Source organism: Arachis stenosperma, chromosome 8 (assembly GCF_014773155.1).
Source record: "Arachis stenosperma cultivar V10309 chromosome 8, arast.V10309.gnm1.PFL2, whole genome shotgun sequence".
In the NCBI taxonomy this organism is placed as follows: Eukaryota; Viridiplantae; Streptophyta; class Magnoliopsida; order Fabales; family Fabaceae; genus Arachis; species Arachis stenosperma.
In genome coordinates this window covers 14,100,111-14,120,338 of record NC_080384.1, presented here as the reverse complement: position 1 = coordinate 14,120,338, position 20,228 = coordinate 14,100,111, and the positions used below count along the sequence as shown (strand labels likewise).

At 32.9% G+C, this 20,228-nt stretch overlaps 1 protein-coding gene across 1 annotated transcript; it reads left to right on the top strand.

Moving 5' to 3' along the window:
- The first annotated feature begins 7,632 nt into the window (after positions 1 to 7,632).
- LOC130945128 (30S ribosomal protein S13, chloroplastic) lies at positions 7,633 to 8,606 on the top strand. Its single transcript, XM_057873819.1, has 3 exons — positions 7,633 to 7,854; positions 7,924 to 8,148; positions 8,229 to 8,606. Exons 1-3 carry the CDS (start codon positions 7,750 to 7,752, stop codon positions 8,388 to 8,390), a joined length of 492 nt encoding a protein of 163 aa, XP_057729802.1. The 5' UTR covers positions 7,633 to 7,749; the 3' UTR covers positions 8,391 to 8,606.
- The last annotated feature ends 11,622 nt before the right edge of the window (positions 8,607 to 20,228 follow it).

Below are 20,228 nucleotides of genomic sequence, written 5' to 3'. Positions count from 1 at the left end.
ATAAAAAAATTAGTTTTTTATACCCATACCTGATGACCAAGCATGGAGTGGCTTGGCCAACCAGTGTGACCATGCGACTGCTTGTTGCTAGCGATATAACCACCTTGTCATCATCCTGAATGGAGACGTCAACGGTTCTCTCGAGGTCAACAAAGTTGTTGCAACCTGTGACGAAATGGTTCGTCATGGGTGTACTCATTGCTGGCAAGTTGCCAGCGACTTTGGAAAAGTCATTCTCCGTTCTTGGCCTTTTGCTGGCTTCAAATGTTGCATCGTTGGCACCCTTGTGAAATGCTGTGTTGTTAAAGTTATGCTCAATGACTGCAACAGTGGAGCATAGCATAGATAGAGTATGGTCACGTTATTATTGACGCGCTTCACATGCATCCATCTTCGACGTTAGTACCTCGACAGCGGCAGTTAATTCTTTCAGAGTTGAGATAACATCGTCCTTCACTGGAGTCTTATCCTGGGATAAAGACACGAAAATATAAGTCACATTTCAACAAGATTCAATCATACCATTTGACCCGGGTGTATGGAGATACTTACTTCTTGACAAGGTTGTGTTAACATTGCCCCTTCTAGTATTTGAGGCATGTCTATGGCCACGGGGATCTCTCCTTCTTGAGTGGCCATGGGAATCTCTCTTTCCTCAGGGGACTTTTTCTCAAATGACATCTCTTTTCTTTTGTGTGTGAATATGTTTGTGCAAGTATATGGTGAGTACCTCTTTTAATACCTTCTAAAGGGTGAGACTAATCACCAATTTGCCATGCAGGATACAAATTGTCACAATCCCATTTCCAACTTACAAAGGTCCAAATAATCGGATAAATCTCAGGTAATTGGTGGACCCTAGAATGTTATAGCTCCTAAGCGTTATTATACGTCAATATCATGAGACTGTCCTAAGCAAAGTTGCTGTTATTACATCATACGAGGATTAGCACAGACCATTAATAAAAAATAATTTTTCTATGCAATCACTTACTAAGAAACGACAATACATAAAATATAATTTACATACTGAAATAGCATGTCATATGATCACTCTTCGTGATTGGGGCCCAGAATTATGCCTCATTCTTTATGCCTCAAACCAATTTATTGGGCTATGTGTTGACTATATCATGCTATATTTTATATCATTATATAATACAATAGAAGACCTATGCATAATACCATATTATACCCATAACTCTTATGTAAACGAATTACTAAGCTTAACTTACAATTTATAACATGCTCTTTGTCCCTATTATTAAATATCTTTGTTTAACTACCAAAACCTATAAAGCTACGATAACTAATCCTCTTATCACTATAATTGGAAAATAAGATTGATTCCTCGTTGAAAAACAAATATGGACAAATTCTAGACTACACTTTGGCCGTTTTTTTTTTTTATAGATTTTGCAGATATTCCTGCATCATCTGTCATCCTTAAAAATATGGTACGAATAAAAGTAAGCCTACTAGTTAACATCCAAACATCACATAAAAACCTTAATACAAACAAAAGTCTCTTTAAGTTAATTTTCTTCATCAACATGGCACACAAACTCGACCTAGGGAGACAAATTACATTTAATGCTAAACATAAAAAAGAAACTAAATGATTCTAGGAACATAGCCCCTCATAATCTTATTAGGGTCATAAGCTGAATAGCTATCATGAGCAATATGCTAAAGATGCTTCCTAACTTAAACAACGATATTCTCCCTTGGCCAACCATCCCGCTTGTGGTTTACTCACGGACGTCCACAACTTTGTCACTTCTGAGCCCACATCCTAACTAAGCCACCAATGGCGTTGAAAGGTCCCCCAACAAGGGAGACAGCTGTGGTGACTCAAACTATAAGATCCTCAAGCTGCCAAAGTCAAGTAAAATGATTGAATTATTATCAAACTAAACCGATGAAGATTTTTTCAGCACATTTCACTAATAAAAAGGTCTTCCTTACCACTCCACTGATGCGCAAGTGATTGAATGACCCTTCCGGGTGGAGCCAAGAAATAACCCAAGCACCAGAGCTATCACTGAATCACATACAAAATGAACCGCGCTTGGTGATGCATGTTGGAAAAAAGTGAGTTTGATATAGCAAAACCAAATGAATTTCTTATTCAAACATATGAATATAACCTTGTATTGCAATTGGGGACCCCATTGCCTCTCCTAATTGTCCAACTACACAGGTCTAGTGGCATGAACGTTCGGAGAGGCCCATAGCTCAATAAAGTCATCATTTCATGAAGCTTTCCAAGCTTTGAATAAAAATTAATTCAATGTTAATAACCTATTGAAGGCTTGTCAGTCATTTTCAATGTACATGAAAAAGACCCAAACAAAAAAATTTGTTCAATACCATGATTTGCATAAATTTTTTCCTTTCGGTCACCATTTTTGGATCCGAGTAAGAGTCCAAATGGTATACTGTGTTCATGCCATAATCAACCACCATACAGTACCAATGCATGAAAATGTCCTCAATGGGAATGAAAATCTAAAGCCAACATTAATTTAGTAAGGGGGGAAACCTTCGTCAAACATGAAAAAGAAGGCATACAAATTAAACTCTTTACTAACATGTCTAACGAATCTGCTTGGTTTGACCCAAAAAGGGACACAAGTCTCAGTTAGTTCCTCAGTAGATAGTCCTTTACTAACGTCCTCATGCAATTTCTAAATTAATACATCAAAGCATCTCAAATTAACTTCAACATACTAGAGTCTATTATGGTACTGATTATTGAAGAATATAAAAACGCACCGCAAAGTTAGGAGGGAGACACCAAAAATGTGGATGCTTCATATGCTGTATTGAGCAGGTGTTGTGCACGGCCACCATTTCTACAACTCTCCCATCAATAGGACGGCCAGGGACCAGGCTTTGGATGTGGCGCCTACTCAACCTATATTGTATCGTCCTCACAATAGTTTCACTACATGGAAGAGAGACTTGAAATAGTTTAGTTAAAGGTCCTCGTGCGAGAATAGATGGAAAAATGTCAACAGTCAAATAAACGCTTAATCCAATGAGTGGCCGTCGGAAAACAAGTAATTGAATAGTAGAGTGTCTGCCCGATTAAAGTCCATGTAATAGATTGCCTTGAACTTCGTCTTAGGAACTTTAGTTACCTTCTGTACAACAGATCAAGTGGACTAGTGTAACCAAACATGTGACCAATCCAAACTATACGTGTTTTAAAATATGTTTAACCAACTGGAAAGGAAACAGAAACTATTCATGATTAAAATTTGCATGATTCAAATTTGCATCAACAGAATACGTTTACCCGTGATGAACTCAAAGCAGAGCTAGTAGCCCTTGACCACCTGGAGGGTGCGGATTCATGTTGTCTCACTATCGGCGACCGAAAGAGCCTCCTCCTTTTCACAACTGGCTCCGTAACTAGCCTTGGGGACTTAGCCTCCTCCGAATCAGCAACTACCTCCGTAGGACTAGAATGACCAACAATGGGTCTTCCTGAGCATTGGATGCGGGCACCTTGGTCTCAACTGTACTTGTATTTGCTGCAACACCACACTCCTGGGAGAACATTACGTCCATTGAGTCGTTCGCATCTTGTACCACAACACCTTTATTGGTCTCACATTCATTCCTATCATGTTAAAGATAATCAGATCATTGTGCATGGAAATCTATGTGGCGTCAAGGGTAACTTTAAATGGCACAAAAAGAAATTATAGTATACAACCAAGTGCCAAAAAAATGAAGGTTACTGAGTGGTTGGGGATCCAAACCATAACTTGGATGACTCCATTTTCTTCACAAGTCACGCTAACACTTCTCAATACAAAACAACACTATTTGGATAAAGATAAACCCTATGCTCATACTTTTGCTTAAATATATAACAAGCACGTAGTAGAAAAAAATCCGCCAAAAGTTATTAAAAAAAAAACTCAATCACCAGCTTACTTGCAATCCAACTAGCTAAAAGTGGATTAGAATATGTTTTTGCCTTTTTAAGACCCTATGACCAATATAGTGTTGCTGCTACCTGACAGTATATTTATGATACTTTGTCTTTATATCTGGCCAACATGAACCTCCTGATATGCTAATACTAATGCCAAACCATTTCACATTTAACAAGCTCCTGAGAAGCAGACAATAAGTTATTAACAACTCTTCTCAACACAATAAAAAACAATTAATAGGTCAATAAGTTATTAACACATGAAAAATTATTTATTGCTATAATAGTAGATAAAACGGAATATGTTTGTCTAATACTTAGAACATTCGTATAGTATATGTTTTACAAAATTGATTAATATCAAAAAGAATATAAATGTTGTACATATAATCAATCCTAATCAACATAACTTGAAAATATATCATGCATGCCTTTTCTTTCTTTATATATATAAATAACAATTACAAGGAATAGAACACAAATCAACTAATTTAAGTTACTGAAATTGGCCCTAAAATTTGAAGCAAAGGCCTCTAGACTAAGTGTGTATTTAGATTACAGTTTATAAATGGAAGTTTGCATAAAACTGATTTTACAAATTTGATTTTGAAGAAAAGTAAGTTTGTATTAAAGTGATTTTTGTTTGGTAATCTTTATATCCAAATGAATTATAGTAAAGTAAATGTTGATTGGATTACACTTTTCAAAATTACCTTTAGAAAAAAAATCCTAAAATAGACATCAACTTAAATAAATTTTTTATATTATCCTACCATTTTAATTTAGATATTTAAATGAATTTTATTAATTAATTTTATAATAAAATTAATGTTTCCTTTACTAAAATAACAATAACATATAAAAATTGGCAACTTATATTTTTATATCAAAAGAAAAGGTAATGTATTCGACATATACTTTATTAATTTATATTATTTATCATTTTTTTAGTACTCTTAGTACTCTTTTATTTAATACTATTTTAAAGTATAAATTTTAATTATGTATGATTTTATTATTAGTTATAATTAGTTTCTTATTTACTTGGTTCTTTTTAATGGAATCAATAATTTATATTATAACAAAATTATAATAACAAATTAATCTACAAGAATTACAATTACAAATTTTAACAGAGTCAAACAAAAAATACATTTTTTAATACAAAAATAGAAATACAAATTTTATAAAAAAAACTATAATTATATATTTGAACTATTTCAGTACCAAAGAGACTACAAGTAAGAAAATAAAAAGTAGAATTGATAAGAAAAAAAAATAAATTCAATCCTAACGTAATTTTCTAAACGTAAAAGATACCATTTCTAGCTTTTTGAAAATGCAAGTTAAGAAAGTAAAATTATTTTGGCATTTAGAAAAAAAATGGTATCAAAACATATAGAGGACACGTTCAATGCACTCAAACATGTTTCTCTAAACTGGAAATAAATTAAAAAAACAGAAACCGAAAATAAATTAAAAAAACAGACTGAACAGAGGGTAGCAACAAACAAACAACCTAAATAGTAAATAGTTCACCATCAAATGTATCACCTCAATAACCTAAATAGTAAATCTCAAAGGCTGCATCTTCTCTGGCAGCTTTTTCCTCGAGCGAGAATCAACCCTTAGTAAATAGTTCACCATCAAATGGGTCACCTGGAATCACCACATTGAACCCAAAAAATGGGCCATCGTCTTTCATAAAGTGTTCCTGCTTGAAAAATTAGGGATCCAAAATTCGAGCATCGTGGCAAACCTTGACAAGCCATTCCTCCATATCGTTTATAATGGCAAACTCAAAGTTGAGCTCCCCCACCGAAATAACAGGAAGCCCTTGCATCAAATCCCAAAAACAAACAACAAAATTTACCCACAATCAACTTTTGTAAAGGGGCACATATCATCTATATTTTAAAAAAATAACACGTACTAAGGTTTAAAAAATCAACGTGGAATTATTACTTACATGCAACAACCAGACGACGGCGAACACCTGGACACAACAAGGAGGGTTTATTTTCAGAAAGAGCTTCGTGATTGTCGCCACTCATTTCAGCACAGGCAGCCTCTTCTGAAGAAATGGATGACATTCTTGACTTGAAGCACATAGATGCATGTTTATAGCTATTGAAGCATTCAAATTCCGGGAAGATAAAGTTAATGACCTATTCATTGGCCTCTTCCCAACTTGTGAAAACACCAGGATGACGTCCCTTGGTTACAGCAAAGAAGAAAAAATGTTTTAAGAGTTTCATCCATCTTGTTCTATCCTTGTACAACTCACTTGATGTACAGTGGAGTGGAACTAAAAAAATTCAATTCTCAGAGGCAGAACTACAAATATATATTCAACTTAATGGATCTAAAGGCTTCTTTTTTTTCATTTTAAATAGGGCCTTGCATACTTTCAGCATGTGGCCTTCAAACACAATTAACTATAGTTTGTTAACAATTGAAGGTCAATACACTTTTTAAAAAAATTCTAATACATTTTTTATTGGTCCAAAATTCAACACAAACTTCTCTTATTTATGAAATAAACCCCACGTTTGGGGGAATAAACAATTCTCCCATAAACCTATAAACAAGTTTCCTGGTAGCAAAGCAGGAAAATTTTTGCCACGCCACTAAAATTTGTGCTACGTGTTGACAATGGAAGTGTGACAGCACTGGGTGAATTCTTCACCTTATCCTACCAGGTGAAGGTTAAAACTCACCTAATCTCTATGCATTTATTTTTTGGTTTTTTGGACGGATCTGGGTCATGAGGACCTGTCCAGACCAAGACCCAAGCCCGGAAACAATGAAAAGGATTCCAACACTACCCACTCTAACAACCACGTTGAAACACTATTCCCTCCCCTACCCCTTTTCAAACAGATTAAACCTTTCGTCCAAAACATTTTACACCAAAGCAACGCGAAACACTCATGAGAGAGGGAACGATGACAATCTGCACGGCCGCCAAAGGTGATTGCGGAGGAACTGATGCTGCGCCAAGCTGGGGAAAGCTATGGCACCGCCGAAGACTCCTTCCCTATCCTTAGCGGCGGACAGAACAGCGGAAGGATGTGTTCGCTGGGGGGAAGGGGAAGATCTCTAATCCCGCGCAACGCTCCAGTTTCTGTTGCCACTACCGATCGTCGCACCCACCAACTAATACTAATAGAGGAAGTATAGGGAGCCAATGGAGTATATGTACAATGTGTATAATGGGGTATATGGATGTTCGATTCAGTAGGATATCAGATGTTTATTATCCATGGTACTCAGATGGTTATTCTAGATAGTATGTGTGTATTGTGTTTGAGAAATTAGTAATATTTTATCTTAGATATTTATTTTTTAACTTATATTGGGCCAAATAAATAGCCCATTATACAAATACTCCATTGACTCCTTAGCAAAATTCATACCAATAACATTAACCCCCTTATCTTCTTCTTCCCACTCCCCATTTTCCAAAACCAACCCAACCCCTCTCTTTTATATTCTTTCATTTTTCAGGAAAGAAAAAAAGAAAATAAGAATCTATCCATTCAAATCCCGTATGCTATACGATTAGGGTTTTCCATTCCCCAAAAATAGTTGGCCCAAGAAGCACAATAAAGTCCAAGTCATAAGACAATTAGTTTGGCCCAATAGGCCTTAAACTGAAAAAAGAAAATTGAATTTCGGATCCAAACATTCGGGTAAGGAAGAGATGGAAATAATTGGATAAAGATATGAGTGACTATCAAATATGAAGATGATTGGAGTTAGTAGCAGCAGAGAAAGAGAAGAACAACTCAAGCATGGCACAAACGCTAGCAATGCCCGTATCTCCCTCCCTCGCCCTAATCTCAAACCCTAAAACTCTTTCGAGAACCGTCTCCTTCCCCGTTCTCAACCCTCCCAAGGTAACATAAATCAAACTCCTCCTACATTTTTTGAAATTTTTTTGTTTATCTTTAAATTTGTGTGTTCAGGTGAGAGGGTTAAGCATAGAGTGCGCTCGTGTTGGCGGAGTGGAAATTCCGAACAACAAGAGAATCGAGTTCTCGTTACAGTACATCCATGGAATCGGGAGAAGCAGAGCTCGCAAGATTCTCTGCGATATTAGCATGGACAACAAGGTCACTAAAGATCTCAGCGAAGAGGAACTCATCACTCTTAGGGATGAAGTCTCCAAATACGTCATCGAAGGCGATTTGGTTAGTTTCCTTTCATTTAAGCAATTGTGTTAATTAAGAAGAAACGTTTAGGTTATTGATGTGTTTATTGATTTTATCAGAGGAGGTTTAATGCCTTGAATATAAGGAGACTGAAGGAGATTCAGTGCTACCGAGGAATAAGGCATATTCAGGGTCTTCCTTGCCGAGGACAACGTACAAAGAACAATTGCAGGACCTTGAAGGGTAAGAAGGTTGCTATTGCTGGCAAGAAGAAGAAGTAATCAATTCTGTGAGTACAATTTAATTCCTTGTAATTTCTTATTAGCAATGCTGCATTCTGTTTAATATGTGCTTATTTTGTAGAATACTTGTTACTAGCTTATATACCTGATTTGCATGGGGCAATCGAGTAATTTGAATGCATTCTTCAAAATGCAGTTTTACTATTGGAGTGTAATTGTGTAATCAATTATTTAATGCATCAGATTATTTGATAATAGGCATAGTGAGAAAGTAATTTTCCTTTTAGTATATTCAATGTTTTAGCAGCTGCTCGGTTAGTACATTTACAATTGTTTTCTCCTCTATGTTTCTGTTCTTAGGCTCATCTTGCAGCTTGATAGTAAATCTGAAAATAATGTAGTCTGTTAATGTTTGCACTAGAGAATTCAGAACATAAGAAATTCTTAACCATACCTTTCTAAACTATGTCTTCTAAAGTTCCTTCTGTATACAACATGGTAATTCTTCATGATTTTCCAGCGGTATTTTCGAATCATTTCTATTCAATTCTAGACACTAGACACTTCGACAGTGCCCACGTACATGTCCATGAATGAAAGCTGGCCTTGGTGCTGCAATATTGTGGTAGTCAAATACTCTCTCCATTTTATATTAGATATGTTGTAGTATATTTATAAATCAAGGTATGTAGAATTCTGTTTTTCACAAAAATGCCTGAGTTCCATCATTTCTCTGCAGCAACCTTACTGCCCTGCTTTCTGTTTTTGGGTTCTTGAACTGTTCTCACAAGTTGAACGATTTGCACGTTTGATTACTAGTTTGCAAAATCAATGTAGCTGGAACACACGACTAAACACGGTGCTTTTGGCATAGGTTAGCAATATCACCATGTAAAAGTGTGCTCTGTAAGTAATAATAATTTACACAGCAACCCAATTCGTCCTAAAAAGAGAAAACAATAATATACAAATCATGTTTTAACATAAGGATAAATTTTATTGAATTATAAAAAAAAAAAAGGATTGTTAGAAGGTTCGTAAAATTTTTTTTTTATTAATTTTTTTTGTGAGAACCAACGATGTTTAAAAGTGTGGACTAAAAGTATAGTATTGAATTGTTAGACTAAAGGAGTTAGACTAATTGTTAAAAATACTGACCAAAAATAATAAATTTTGGTGGTCTTTGAATTTTTTTTGTAAAAAGAAAAAAAGGGATAGAGACTACTACTTTTTAGTGTAAAAAAGAAAGAGTTGGGTAATGTTAGTTTAAAAATAAGACAAAAAAGTTGTCAGCCAATTAGATTTTAGAATTTCGCTTATAAAAATCAGTAAATTACGAACCAGTGTTTTTTTTTTTTTTTTTTGGTCGGTGGATTGGACAACCCCCAATCCTAGGTACATAACACACCCACACACTCCTTACATATTTATCACATTTTTTTCTCAATTGCATTCTCTAGGGTTTGAAACCTAGACCTTGAGGTGGGGAGAGGGGAGAAATGCCACTAGAGCCAAGGCTCATTGGCGAACCAGTGTTCATCATTGGTATTTGGTAACACCTGGCAAGACCCTTCATGCAAACCTTGTTGGGCTATAGGGAAGGCTGGAAGCCCTATTGAACTTAGCTTATTTAAACTGTGTGTGTTGGGTTGGACGGATTGTCCTATGAGATGGTTTGCATTGGGCCATACATGGGCTGTCAATCTTTTTATTGTAATTTAATTTTTGTTCCCATTTTTGTGATTATAATGGGCCTCATGTTCCCTAAACTTGAGATTTGGGTTCAAATTGAATGACACAGCATGCAGAAGCCCAACTTGTGGTATGAAAGTTGAAACCACTTGAAAATTTGTTGTTGTAAAAATACTATTGTTGACCAAAAACATAAGCCCAAGTTGTTTACAAAACAAGCATGGGAAGCTATTGTCCCAACCAGACCAAGAAAAAAAAAAAACTGTTGTCAACAATATTTCATTACGTATCAAATGTTTTCATGTATTGTATCAGGCAAAAAGCGATTTTTTTAAACCTCCCCCGCAAAAGCCGACAGTGGTAATAAAAGCTTAAGCAGGCCACAACCAAAAATAAGATTTAAGCAGGCCATGCCACGTTGTCACTCTTAGCACATTGCTATCAGCCACTCCAATGAGGAGGACCACAGATAACTTGTCTTTGAAGCTGTAAACCAAGCATTAATAGCAATCATATGATTCAGTATCTATCAAATTGATGTTTGATTCGAACCCTTTTGGTGTCCCAAAATTCCAGCATGGCCACATATATAAGAATTATTAGAGCTTCCATTATATTAAACCAAACAAGTTTTGAGGACCAAACATCCCACGGGATAATGTGTCAATCATTATTGTTATTATCTTGCTTGACATAAAATTTGAAACTGTTGATGTCTCAAAGTAGGGTCTCTTTGTACTCAGATTAAGAGACCTCATTGATGACAATCCTTGTTTTCAAGTCCTCATCTTTTCTTATTCTGTGGCTTTCATTTTCATTTTGATGAACAATGGACCTTCTTTTGGTTCTATAATGATATTGCATGTACTCCACTTTATATCGATAATCCACTCTTTCAAGTTCCATTTCCAACCGAAGAGAAAGAGAGAGAATTTTTTGGGTTTAATTATTCATCACTAATAATGTGTTTTGAGCACCAAAAAGTAAGTGATTCTGGACCTGGTTGTCGGCAAACGGGCGGATCTCCCAGGTTGTGGTGTTGGAGAGTGGAAGTCTAGGATCTCGTGACCTCCCGCGTAGTAAAGGTGTAAGGGGGGAGCTACCTGCAAAAAGGACTTCGACGCTCAAACTAGAAATTCGTACAGATAGCAGTAAAGGTGAGATAGTGATGTCCCTCGGAGAGGGGTAGGATCCTTCCCCTATATACTCTGCGCCTAGGACGGGTCCCACAGAAACAGACCCGCCTTCCAGAAAATTTTCTTGCTCTCAACTATCAAGCACCGTGCTGGAGGGGTCGGGTCGTATTATTTAAAAATATGCTTTATCATTATTTGATAAGATTGTTATTCTTATTAAACTTTTCTCATTCTTTGTAAATAACAATAATAATAACCTCTTTAATCCATAAATTTCTTTCAAATTACATATCACACATTACTCCCATTCTACATCTACTTTACCTGGCAAAAACCTTACAGAACTTTATAAACTATAATTTTCTCAATTTCCACTCAAGATATATTTTCTCAATTCATTATCAGGATGTGTATGCCACCTATGAGAACATAAAATATTAACTATCAATTATAGATTCCTATTGTGTGGGTTTTATTATATGATCTCTCTGCTTTTTAAGATTTAATATTCTACTTGATTATAGCTTTCATGTGGTAGGGCACTAAACACTAACATCATATAAAATCTTGATAAAGAGTTCCACTCTCCAACTTCAAAGACAAATGGCTAATAAGTGCTTGGGACATTTTCTATCTCCTACTTTATACACCATAAAAAAATAAATTAAAATAAAATTACACCTTATTCCAATTGCTTTCTCCTATTCGAATTTGTCAACTACTGTTTGCCCATAGTATCAACCACCATAAGTAGAAGGATTCCATTTGCTGGGGCTGGGAATTTCACTCACTAAAATTGGTTCTCCAATAATTCCAATCAATGTCAAAAATTGTACCTACATTTTATGACGTCATAGTTACATCAGCCAAATGCTTCCCTCATATATATGTTTATAGTAATATTACTGCTATAAATTTGAAAATCGTTTATTCTTCATTCTTATATTCACTAGTGTGCTAGAAAGTGCGAATCTAAAAGATGTTTGAGATGACTTTGGTAACCCTTGAAAAGGAAAAGACAAAATTAACAAATACTATAGGCATTAGCCAAGGAAAGTCTTTATTTTTCTTTTTCTTTTTTTCATACAAGAGAAAAAAATGAATACACCATAGCTTGGCTACTTTTTTTTTAACCAAATTTTCTGTCTTTTAAATTACCTAAATACCAATTATTTTTTATGTTTCTTTTTTTTTCATTTGTTATTATTTAAACTATTATATTTAAATTATATTAAGATATATTAATTTAATGAGATATTTTAAGACATGATAATAACAGACAAAATGAAAAAGAATAATGTGTTCTGCTCATAAAGCCTTATCTTACACCTCATGGATATATCATATGTTATTATTAAATTGTTGGCGCACATAAGGTGGAGGGGCTTAGTTATTCTTTCACATTAGTTAAAACATTCAATATCAAATTATATATATAAAGATATATAAAACAATGAGTTGGGGAATTTTGTCCCCTTTATTTGGAACCTCATGTTTGGTTTTGAGGTTAATTAGTCTAAAATCTAAACTATTAATTTGCCACACCTTATCTACTGTTCAAACTGGGACAGCATGGGGAAGCCTCATCAAACTACTTTTATGTATATTGTTTAATTCATTAATTAATTACCTTCTAACAGAGACTACAGATAGAGGAGATCTGTATAGTTAGAGAGTGATAAATGGAGAAGTCTGTCTCATTTCGTTCTGTTCTATTAAAAGTCTATTTTTTGGTGGATTGGCGTTAATTTCGTCAATTTTTTTATTAAATATTAAATAATATATAATTTTACAATAATTTTAATAAATTTATAATTTTAAAAAATATAAAAAAAATTATAATTTCTAAATTCATAAAGTTTTTATAATTATAAATATGTAATAAATATCATCATAAATCAAGAGTAAATGTCTAAAATGGTTCTTGAATTTCAAATCGCTATTCAATTTAGTCATCGACTTTTTAAAATGCCAATTAAATCCTTGAAATTCGAAAAAATGCATCTCCGTTAGTTCCTTGCAGAAGTGTCGTCAAAACGTTGATAATGTGGAATTCCAACTGTATGCTGATGTGTACCAAAGTTGAATTTGATTCAAATTGATACCTGAAATTGTTTAATAATATCCAAATTAATCCATTTTCAATTATAAAACCCTAATTCCTAAATTATTGTCTTCTCTTCTTCAATCTCTCTGCTGTCTTCTTTTCTTCTTTGTCCTCTCCGCTATCTTCCAGTTCATATTCATCCTAAACTACAAGATCAGCTCACCTACCTAAAACCTATTTTAATTACAAGTTAATGTGGTTGGATTAATTTTAAGTTCAACACAGATTTAAATTATATGTATCCTTGCAGGTTCGTCCATTAACCTAAAATATATTTTTCACTTTTAAGAAGGTAACCATTCTCATCATCTTCAAGGTCTTAACATCACTTTCTAAGTTTGTCATTTTTCAATTGAACTCATGCAAAAATTTTTGTGAAATGGGTGTTGCATAAACTAGTTCTTCACCTCCATCAACCCAACAGAAAAAATTACAATAGATTCAATACTGCAAAGTAAAAAACGCAGGTGAATCCAAACTTAAAGTGAAAACTATCTTAACATTTTTTTTAAAGCCATAACCTTACCTCCCATGTTGCATATTCTTTTGCTGCTGTAAGGTCTCCCTACAGAGTTGTTCCTACTTGAGCTAATTTGGCTTCTCTCCCCACCACCCATCATCACTCATGCAAACGAGAAAATAAGATGAACTAGAAGATAGTGGAGAGGTCGAAGAAGAGAAGAAGATAGCGGAAAGGTCGAAGAAGAGAAGAAGACAGCAGAGACATTGAAGAAGAGAAGACAATAATTTGGGGATTAGGATTTTATAATTGAAAATGAACTAATTTGGATATTATTAAGCAATTTCAGGTACCAATTTGAATCAAATTTAACTTTGGTACACATCAACATACAGCTAGAATGCCACATCATCAACGTTTTGACGGCACTTCTGCAAGGGACTAACGGAGATGCACTTTTTCGAATTTCAGAGATTTAATTTGTCATTTTAAAAAGTCGAGGACTAAATTGAATAGCGATTTGAAATTTAGGGACCATTTTGGGTATTTACTCCATAAACCAAGTTTTTTGAAACAAAATAATAAAATTAACATTGGTAAAAGAAAAGCGTTGGCCCACTGGGGAGGTCCACCCCTACCCCGCCAAAATCCACGATTTAAGCGGTGCAGGTTATGCGAGCTTTCAAAGTGTAGCGGTCTCAATTTTTCAGTTTGACCTAATTTTTTGGTGAGTTACGTGGGCCAAATCGATAGATTTAGGTCCGTTTACCACTCCTATGTATAGTCAGATACCCTTCAACATATATATATATTTACATAATTTATTAATATTATATTATTAATAAGTTAAATTTTGTTCGGACTAATAACTCATAAATTAAAAATTAAAAAATCTAAATTTTTCTATTAATGCATATTTTATTATTTATTTATTAAAATATATAATTCTATTATAATGATCTTTATTTTTATATATTATGTATTTTTTTAATCCGCTAATTTTCTAATTTTTCTTTTTTGCATTTGTGCTGATTTTATAAGAGAAAGTTTAGAAAATTAACTCTATAGGCAGTTAAGTAGTTAATCTTTTAAAAAATTCCTATTTTAAAATTTAAAAAATTAATTTTATGCTAAAAAAAATGTATACTCTCTAATCTCTTTCCTCTTTTGTTAGATTTTGAGTATTTTTTTATAATAATTTTAAATATTTTTTAGTTTTAATTTATTTTTAATATTTTAGATGTTTTTTATTTTAGATTATTCTTTTTTAAATAAAAAATCTAAAAAATCAAAATATAACAACCATTAATTAAAGGATATTTTTTATTTTGTTTTGGATGTTTCTTTTTTTCCAATAATTATGTGTGATAGAAAATAAACACGGCAGAGAGGTTGACCACATCAGAAAGAGACGTACGGAAGAAGGATAACGACATAGCGTAAGAAAGCGAATGCATGGCAAAAAGAAGCAAAAGTCAGTAGAAAAAAGCACACATACGATGGAAGAAAGCGCATGCACGGCAAAAGAATGCGCGGCGAAAGAAGGTTTTTTTATTTAGAAGAGAGAAATATGTGGGAGAGGAAAATAAAGTGATTAGAGTTTTAGATAGTTTTTATATTTTTCCGCGATAATATGTAAATTTGACTTTTTGAAATGAATTACACGTTGGTTTTTAATGTTTTTTGTAAACTTAACTAATAATTAGATGATATCCTAATTGAGCTGGCTTCATAATTAGCATCTGTATTTTGAAATGCGTTGATTCTGCTTTGACATTTTTTATTTAGGAAAAAAATTAGTTTGGAGGAGAATTGTGGATGTTTTTGAATACGAGAGTGGATCATCTTTAGTGAAAAAAAAATTGGATGGTATTCAATGGAAGATCTCATCCTTTATTGCATTCTTTCTCTCATTTATTTTTTATTCCACTTGTAAAATTAAAGATAAAAAATTACACTTTATTCTTTCCAATGACCAAAAAAATGGAGAGGATCCATTTCCTCTGAATGGAGTAAAAGATTTTTGAAAAAGTAATGCGTTGTACTACAAATCACCAACTTATTATTCATGACTAATAATGTAGCAAACAATCTTGTCAAAAGAAAAATAAATGAACAATGTAGCATACAATCACACTACTAATCTTATTCTTTCAATCAAACACTTCTAATCTTCTTTGACATTTATTTCTTAAAACTTTAATTTTATATTTGAATATTTAGGATTCAACCGTGACCAGGAATTCTTAAACATTTGGTGAATGTGTAGCTAGCTTATTTATCTAACTTATTATTATTATTGACACAATATAATTAAGTTAGTAATAATTGATTATCATATATTAATAATAAGTTAATCTACTACTAAAATTACTAGTTAGGAAATAATAATTTAATTTCCAAAGGGGCCTCAGTTTAGGCCTTTATGGCGACATAAGATGGCCACCCAATAAATAGGTTTAACTCTCAATAATTCAATAAATAAATAATAGGCCTACTTTGCAGTTAGCAGGCTGGGGGCAGCAAATGCATTAAAAACTCAAAATAAACTCTCATTTTATTTCTTTGTAGTACTAAAATTTTCAATGAGGTGAAGGCTCCTCTCTTCCCTTTTCTCAATGTTTTTTAATTTCCCAACTCCCTACTTATTATTGCTCTAAAGTCCTAACTACCCATCAGATATTGAATCATGTATGTATGTATGACTTCTTCTTAGTGCTTTAGGGTTTAGAATTTATTAGGGGTTATGAGGATGGTACAAAAAAAAATTTAATGCACTGTCCGTGTAAAATAATTTTATACGTGTATTTAATTATGTAACACCACATACTAAAAATAATTATCTTTTACATTGACCGTATGAATAGTTATCATAAAAACAGATGTGATTGCACAATAATATAAAATATTGTACACTGTCAATGCATCAAAATTAAACTCGATAAAAAATATTTTTAGCAAACAATAATAACAACAAGAGATAACATTTATAATTTAATTAAAACTGGTTGGTGATGAACTTTATTTTGCAGGCCAAGGAGCCATTAAACCTACCAAATAATAAATTGCTATATTTTCTCAATAATCCTTTATCTTCACATAGATTTTTTTTTAATTTTCAATTCAACATATTCCCATAATTTTATCATTTATATCATTCTTTTTAAATTAATCATCGAGAAATATAGCGTGAGATGCAATAAAATGAAACAATTAGAAATTATACATAGTAAAACCAATTCAAACCACAATCATGTTTTTCTTATTATTATAAAAGAAATTTAACCCACTAACAAAAATTTATAAGTGCACCATAGTGAGAGTGGGACCTAGAAACTTAATTATTATATTATATATATAATATATATATTGTCATATGAATATTCTGTTAGACAGAAGCAAAAGCCAGAAGATATTAGTGGATTCATTTGTTCAATGTTGAGTGAGGATTGTGACTGGGGCTCTTTAGGAACATAATTATTTCGACAAACTAAATATTTAATTTATCCTCGTTAATTTCATGCTGCTCTATGAGTGTGACATGAACCCAAGAATTTCGGATGATGCTCATCATATGGTGTTTCTCACTAATAAAATTAATACATCAATTCAAAATGCAAAATATATACATGGAGCCACTCATCAAATTTATTATTATTATTATTATTATTATTATTATTATTATTATTTGAAGGTAAAAATTTAGATGGAGTCGATTTCATGTGAAGTTAATATCTGAGAGCCGTTAGATGATTTGACTGATTTGACTAAATTTTCATCTAACGACTCTCAGGTATCAATTTCACGTCAAGTCGACTGCACTTGAGTTTCCACCTTATTTAAATCAGAATTAAAATTTTAGTTGATGTAATATCACTCATGATGAAGTGTTATATATCAATATTTGTAGACAAATGTGTTTTGATTACCTTTTTAATACTTAAACTTATTGGGTGAAAACATCCGAGTACTATTGTTTAAATTTTTAAATTTGGTAATAGCAGATACCTTTATTAGTCTTTTATATATATTATAGAAAATAATGTTCTTTTCTCCTGCGAAATATCTAAACAATATTTTAGTTTCTTTACTTATGAAATGTATACTTCTTTTTTTTACAATATTAAAATAATATACAATTTAGTTTATTATAATTATATATAAATTAATGAAAACTATTTAGTTGATTCAAATAATAAAATAAAATATATATTTATTATTATTATAACATTTTATTTATTTTTTAATATTTTATTGCGTAAGATAAAATATTTTTACTTGTTAAAAAATTATTTAATTTAACTTTTTATATGTTCCATGAATAATGATAAAATATACAAATAAATAAAAATTATTGCATTATTAATATATATTATTTGAATTAACCAAAAAATTATCATTAATTTATCTATATAATTATAATTATTATTGAAAATTATTTTGGTCAAATGAATAAAGTGTATGTTATTTTAATCCTTCAAAAAAGAGGAGCGTGAGAAAATGAGAATAATATTATTTAGATATCTCTAAGTAAGAGAGTATTATTTTCTCTATATATTTTTAAACACTTTATTATTATTATTATTATTATTATTATTATTATTATTATTATTATTATTATTATTATTATCCACCAATTTGATGTTAATATCTAAATTGTTAGAGATATATATAATTATTTATGTGTTTTTTTTATCAGTCTAAATTTTAAAAAAAATATAATATAATATAATATAATATCAAAATTTCTATGATTTAAAAATTTAAAGTTTAATTCTTATTGATTCAAAAAGAAGATTAAAGCAAACAAAAAAATTATAAAAAATTAATACAAACCTAAAAAATTACTCTTAAATATTAAAAATATATAACTATTTATGTGTCTTTTTTTATCAATTTAAATTTTTGATAAAAGTGATTTTATGACCCAAATAATTAAGTGTCTACAAGCTAGCTATATGTATAAGTAATATTTTCCATTCTCCTGTAGAAAAAAAAAAAAGTTAAGGTACTTTCTTGAGTAATATTTAACGGATGTAATAATTATTAAAAAAAAATGAAGATCAGTTTATGCGCTTTCATGACATATGGTTACATACCCATTATCTGTGGAAATAAATTTTTAAAATTATTTATATAAAAAGATAACTATTGAGATAAGACATGCATGCACGTATGCTTGGATTATGGGTAATTGATAATAATAATAATAATAATAATAATAATAATAATAATAATAATAATAATAATAATAATAATGCCTTCCTGAACGGGATTTACAGGAATAAGTTTACATGAGTCCTCCACCCGGTTGTGTCAGGGGAGGGAGAACAAGAGAGGTCAACTGGAGTGGAAGTCAAACGACGGGACCGAAAATCCGTGATCGATCCGCCAGATACGATTTTGCTCCCCTTTCATACTACCAATACGATTCTTGTCCGGCTTTCTTTCGGCTGGCTTAAGAAGGTTGCGGAGAGAATGAAAATCACTTTGAAACTCTAGGAAAATGGGAGTTTTAGGGCGGAATCTAAAAGTTCTCTAACGTGTTGCGGAGCTTTCGGCCGTGAGAGGGTATTTTGGCTTCCTCAGGGTCGTGTGAAGCATAGATTTAGCAGCCACGTGATGATTCAAGATTCGTGGTAGGCGTAGGAGCTGGGCGAAGCGGTAGCGAAGCTCAGGTGGTGATGCAAGTGCGCGGTGAGCGTAGTAGCCCCTCGGGCATGCTCTTTGTACAACCAAGCGAAGAGCTAGTGAGGGCCGGAATGGAATATCGTATGTAGTGTAGAATCGGATCTGAAGCTCTTTACTAGGATTGGAACAGGCGAGGAACGAGTGACCACAAGCTCCGCTTAAGCGCTCGACATGCAGTTAGCTTAAAACATGTTATGTGGCCGAGCGAAGCGCACCCGCGTGAAGCAGCCTAGCATCACTTTAGATAGGAGCAGAATGGATGACTTACAACTAGTTCTTCGGATCGATATATCGTACGACGTAATGGAGATCTTGGTCTAGGTCCGGTGGTTCGCGGAATTCGGGACCTAACGATGTTCGATTCGTCACATGAACGGGAGCAGACGATTCCCTCGTCTCTCCCTTTTTCGGGGAATGGCTGCAATCACAAGCAAGTGATTGAATGAGTGGGGGGCCCCGAAAGCACATGCGGGATAAGCAGGTCTTTCAGGAGACGGTCTAGAAAGAAAAGAGAACTCTCAACAAGCTGGAACTAATCAAGATCAATAGGAAGGCTAGAAATTCATTTTTTGACAAAGTTCATGCCCATATGGAAGGGCTTTTTTGTTGATGCATTCCTGTTGAAAAAGATACAAACACTCATGTTTCTGCTCCCGGATCCGATCCGCTTGGATTATCAATAAATAAGGGGAGCCGTCTTAGGAAATGACTTCACTTAAAAGACAGATGCCACCCCCTTTCTTATTATTAGTAAGGAGGCGAGGGAGTAACTCGTCTGATCTTGCGGTGCA

What these genes read in the sequence shown, in the direction of transcription:
- LOC130945128 (XM_057873819.1), top strand. Translation starts at nt 7,750, where the DNA reads ATGGCACAAACGCTAGCAATGCCCGTATCTCCCTCCCTCGCCCTAATC. An exon ending in CCGTTCTCAACCCTCCCAAG is followed by an intron (nt 7,855 to 7,923) that starts GTAACATAAATC and finishes TTGTGTGTTCAG; the next exon opens with GTGAGAGGGTTAAGCATAGA. An exon ending in ACGTCATCGAAGGCGATTTG is followed by an intron (nt 8,149 to 8,228) that starts GTTAGTTTCCTT and finishes TGATTTTATCAG; the next exon opens with AGGAGGTTTAATGCCTTGAA.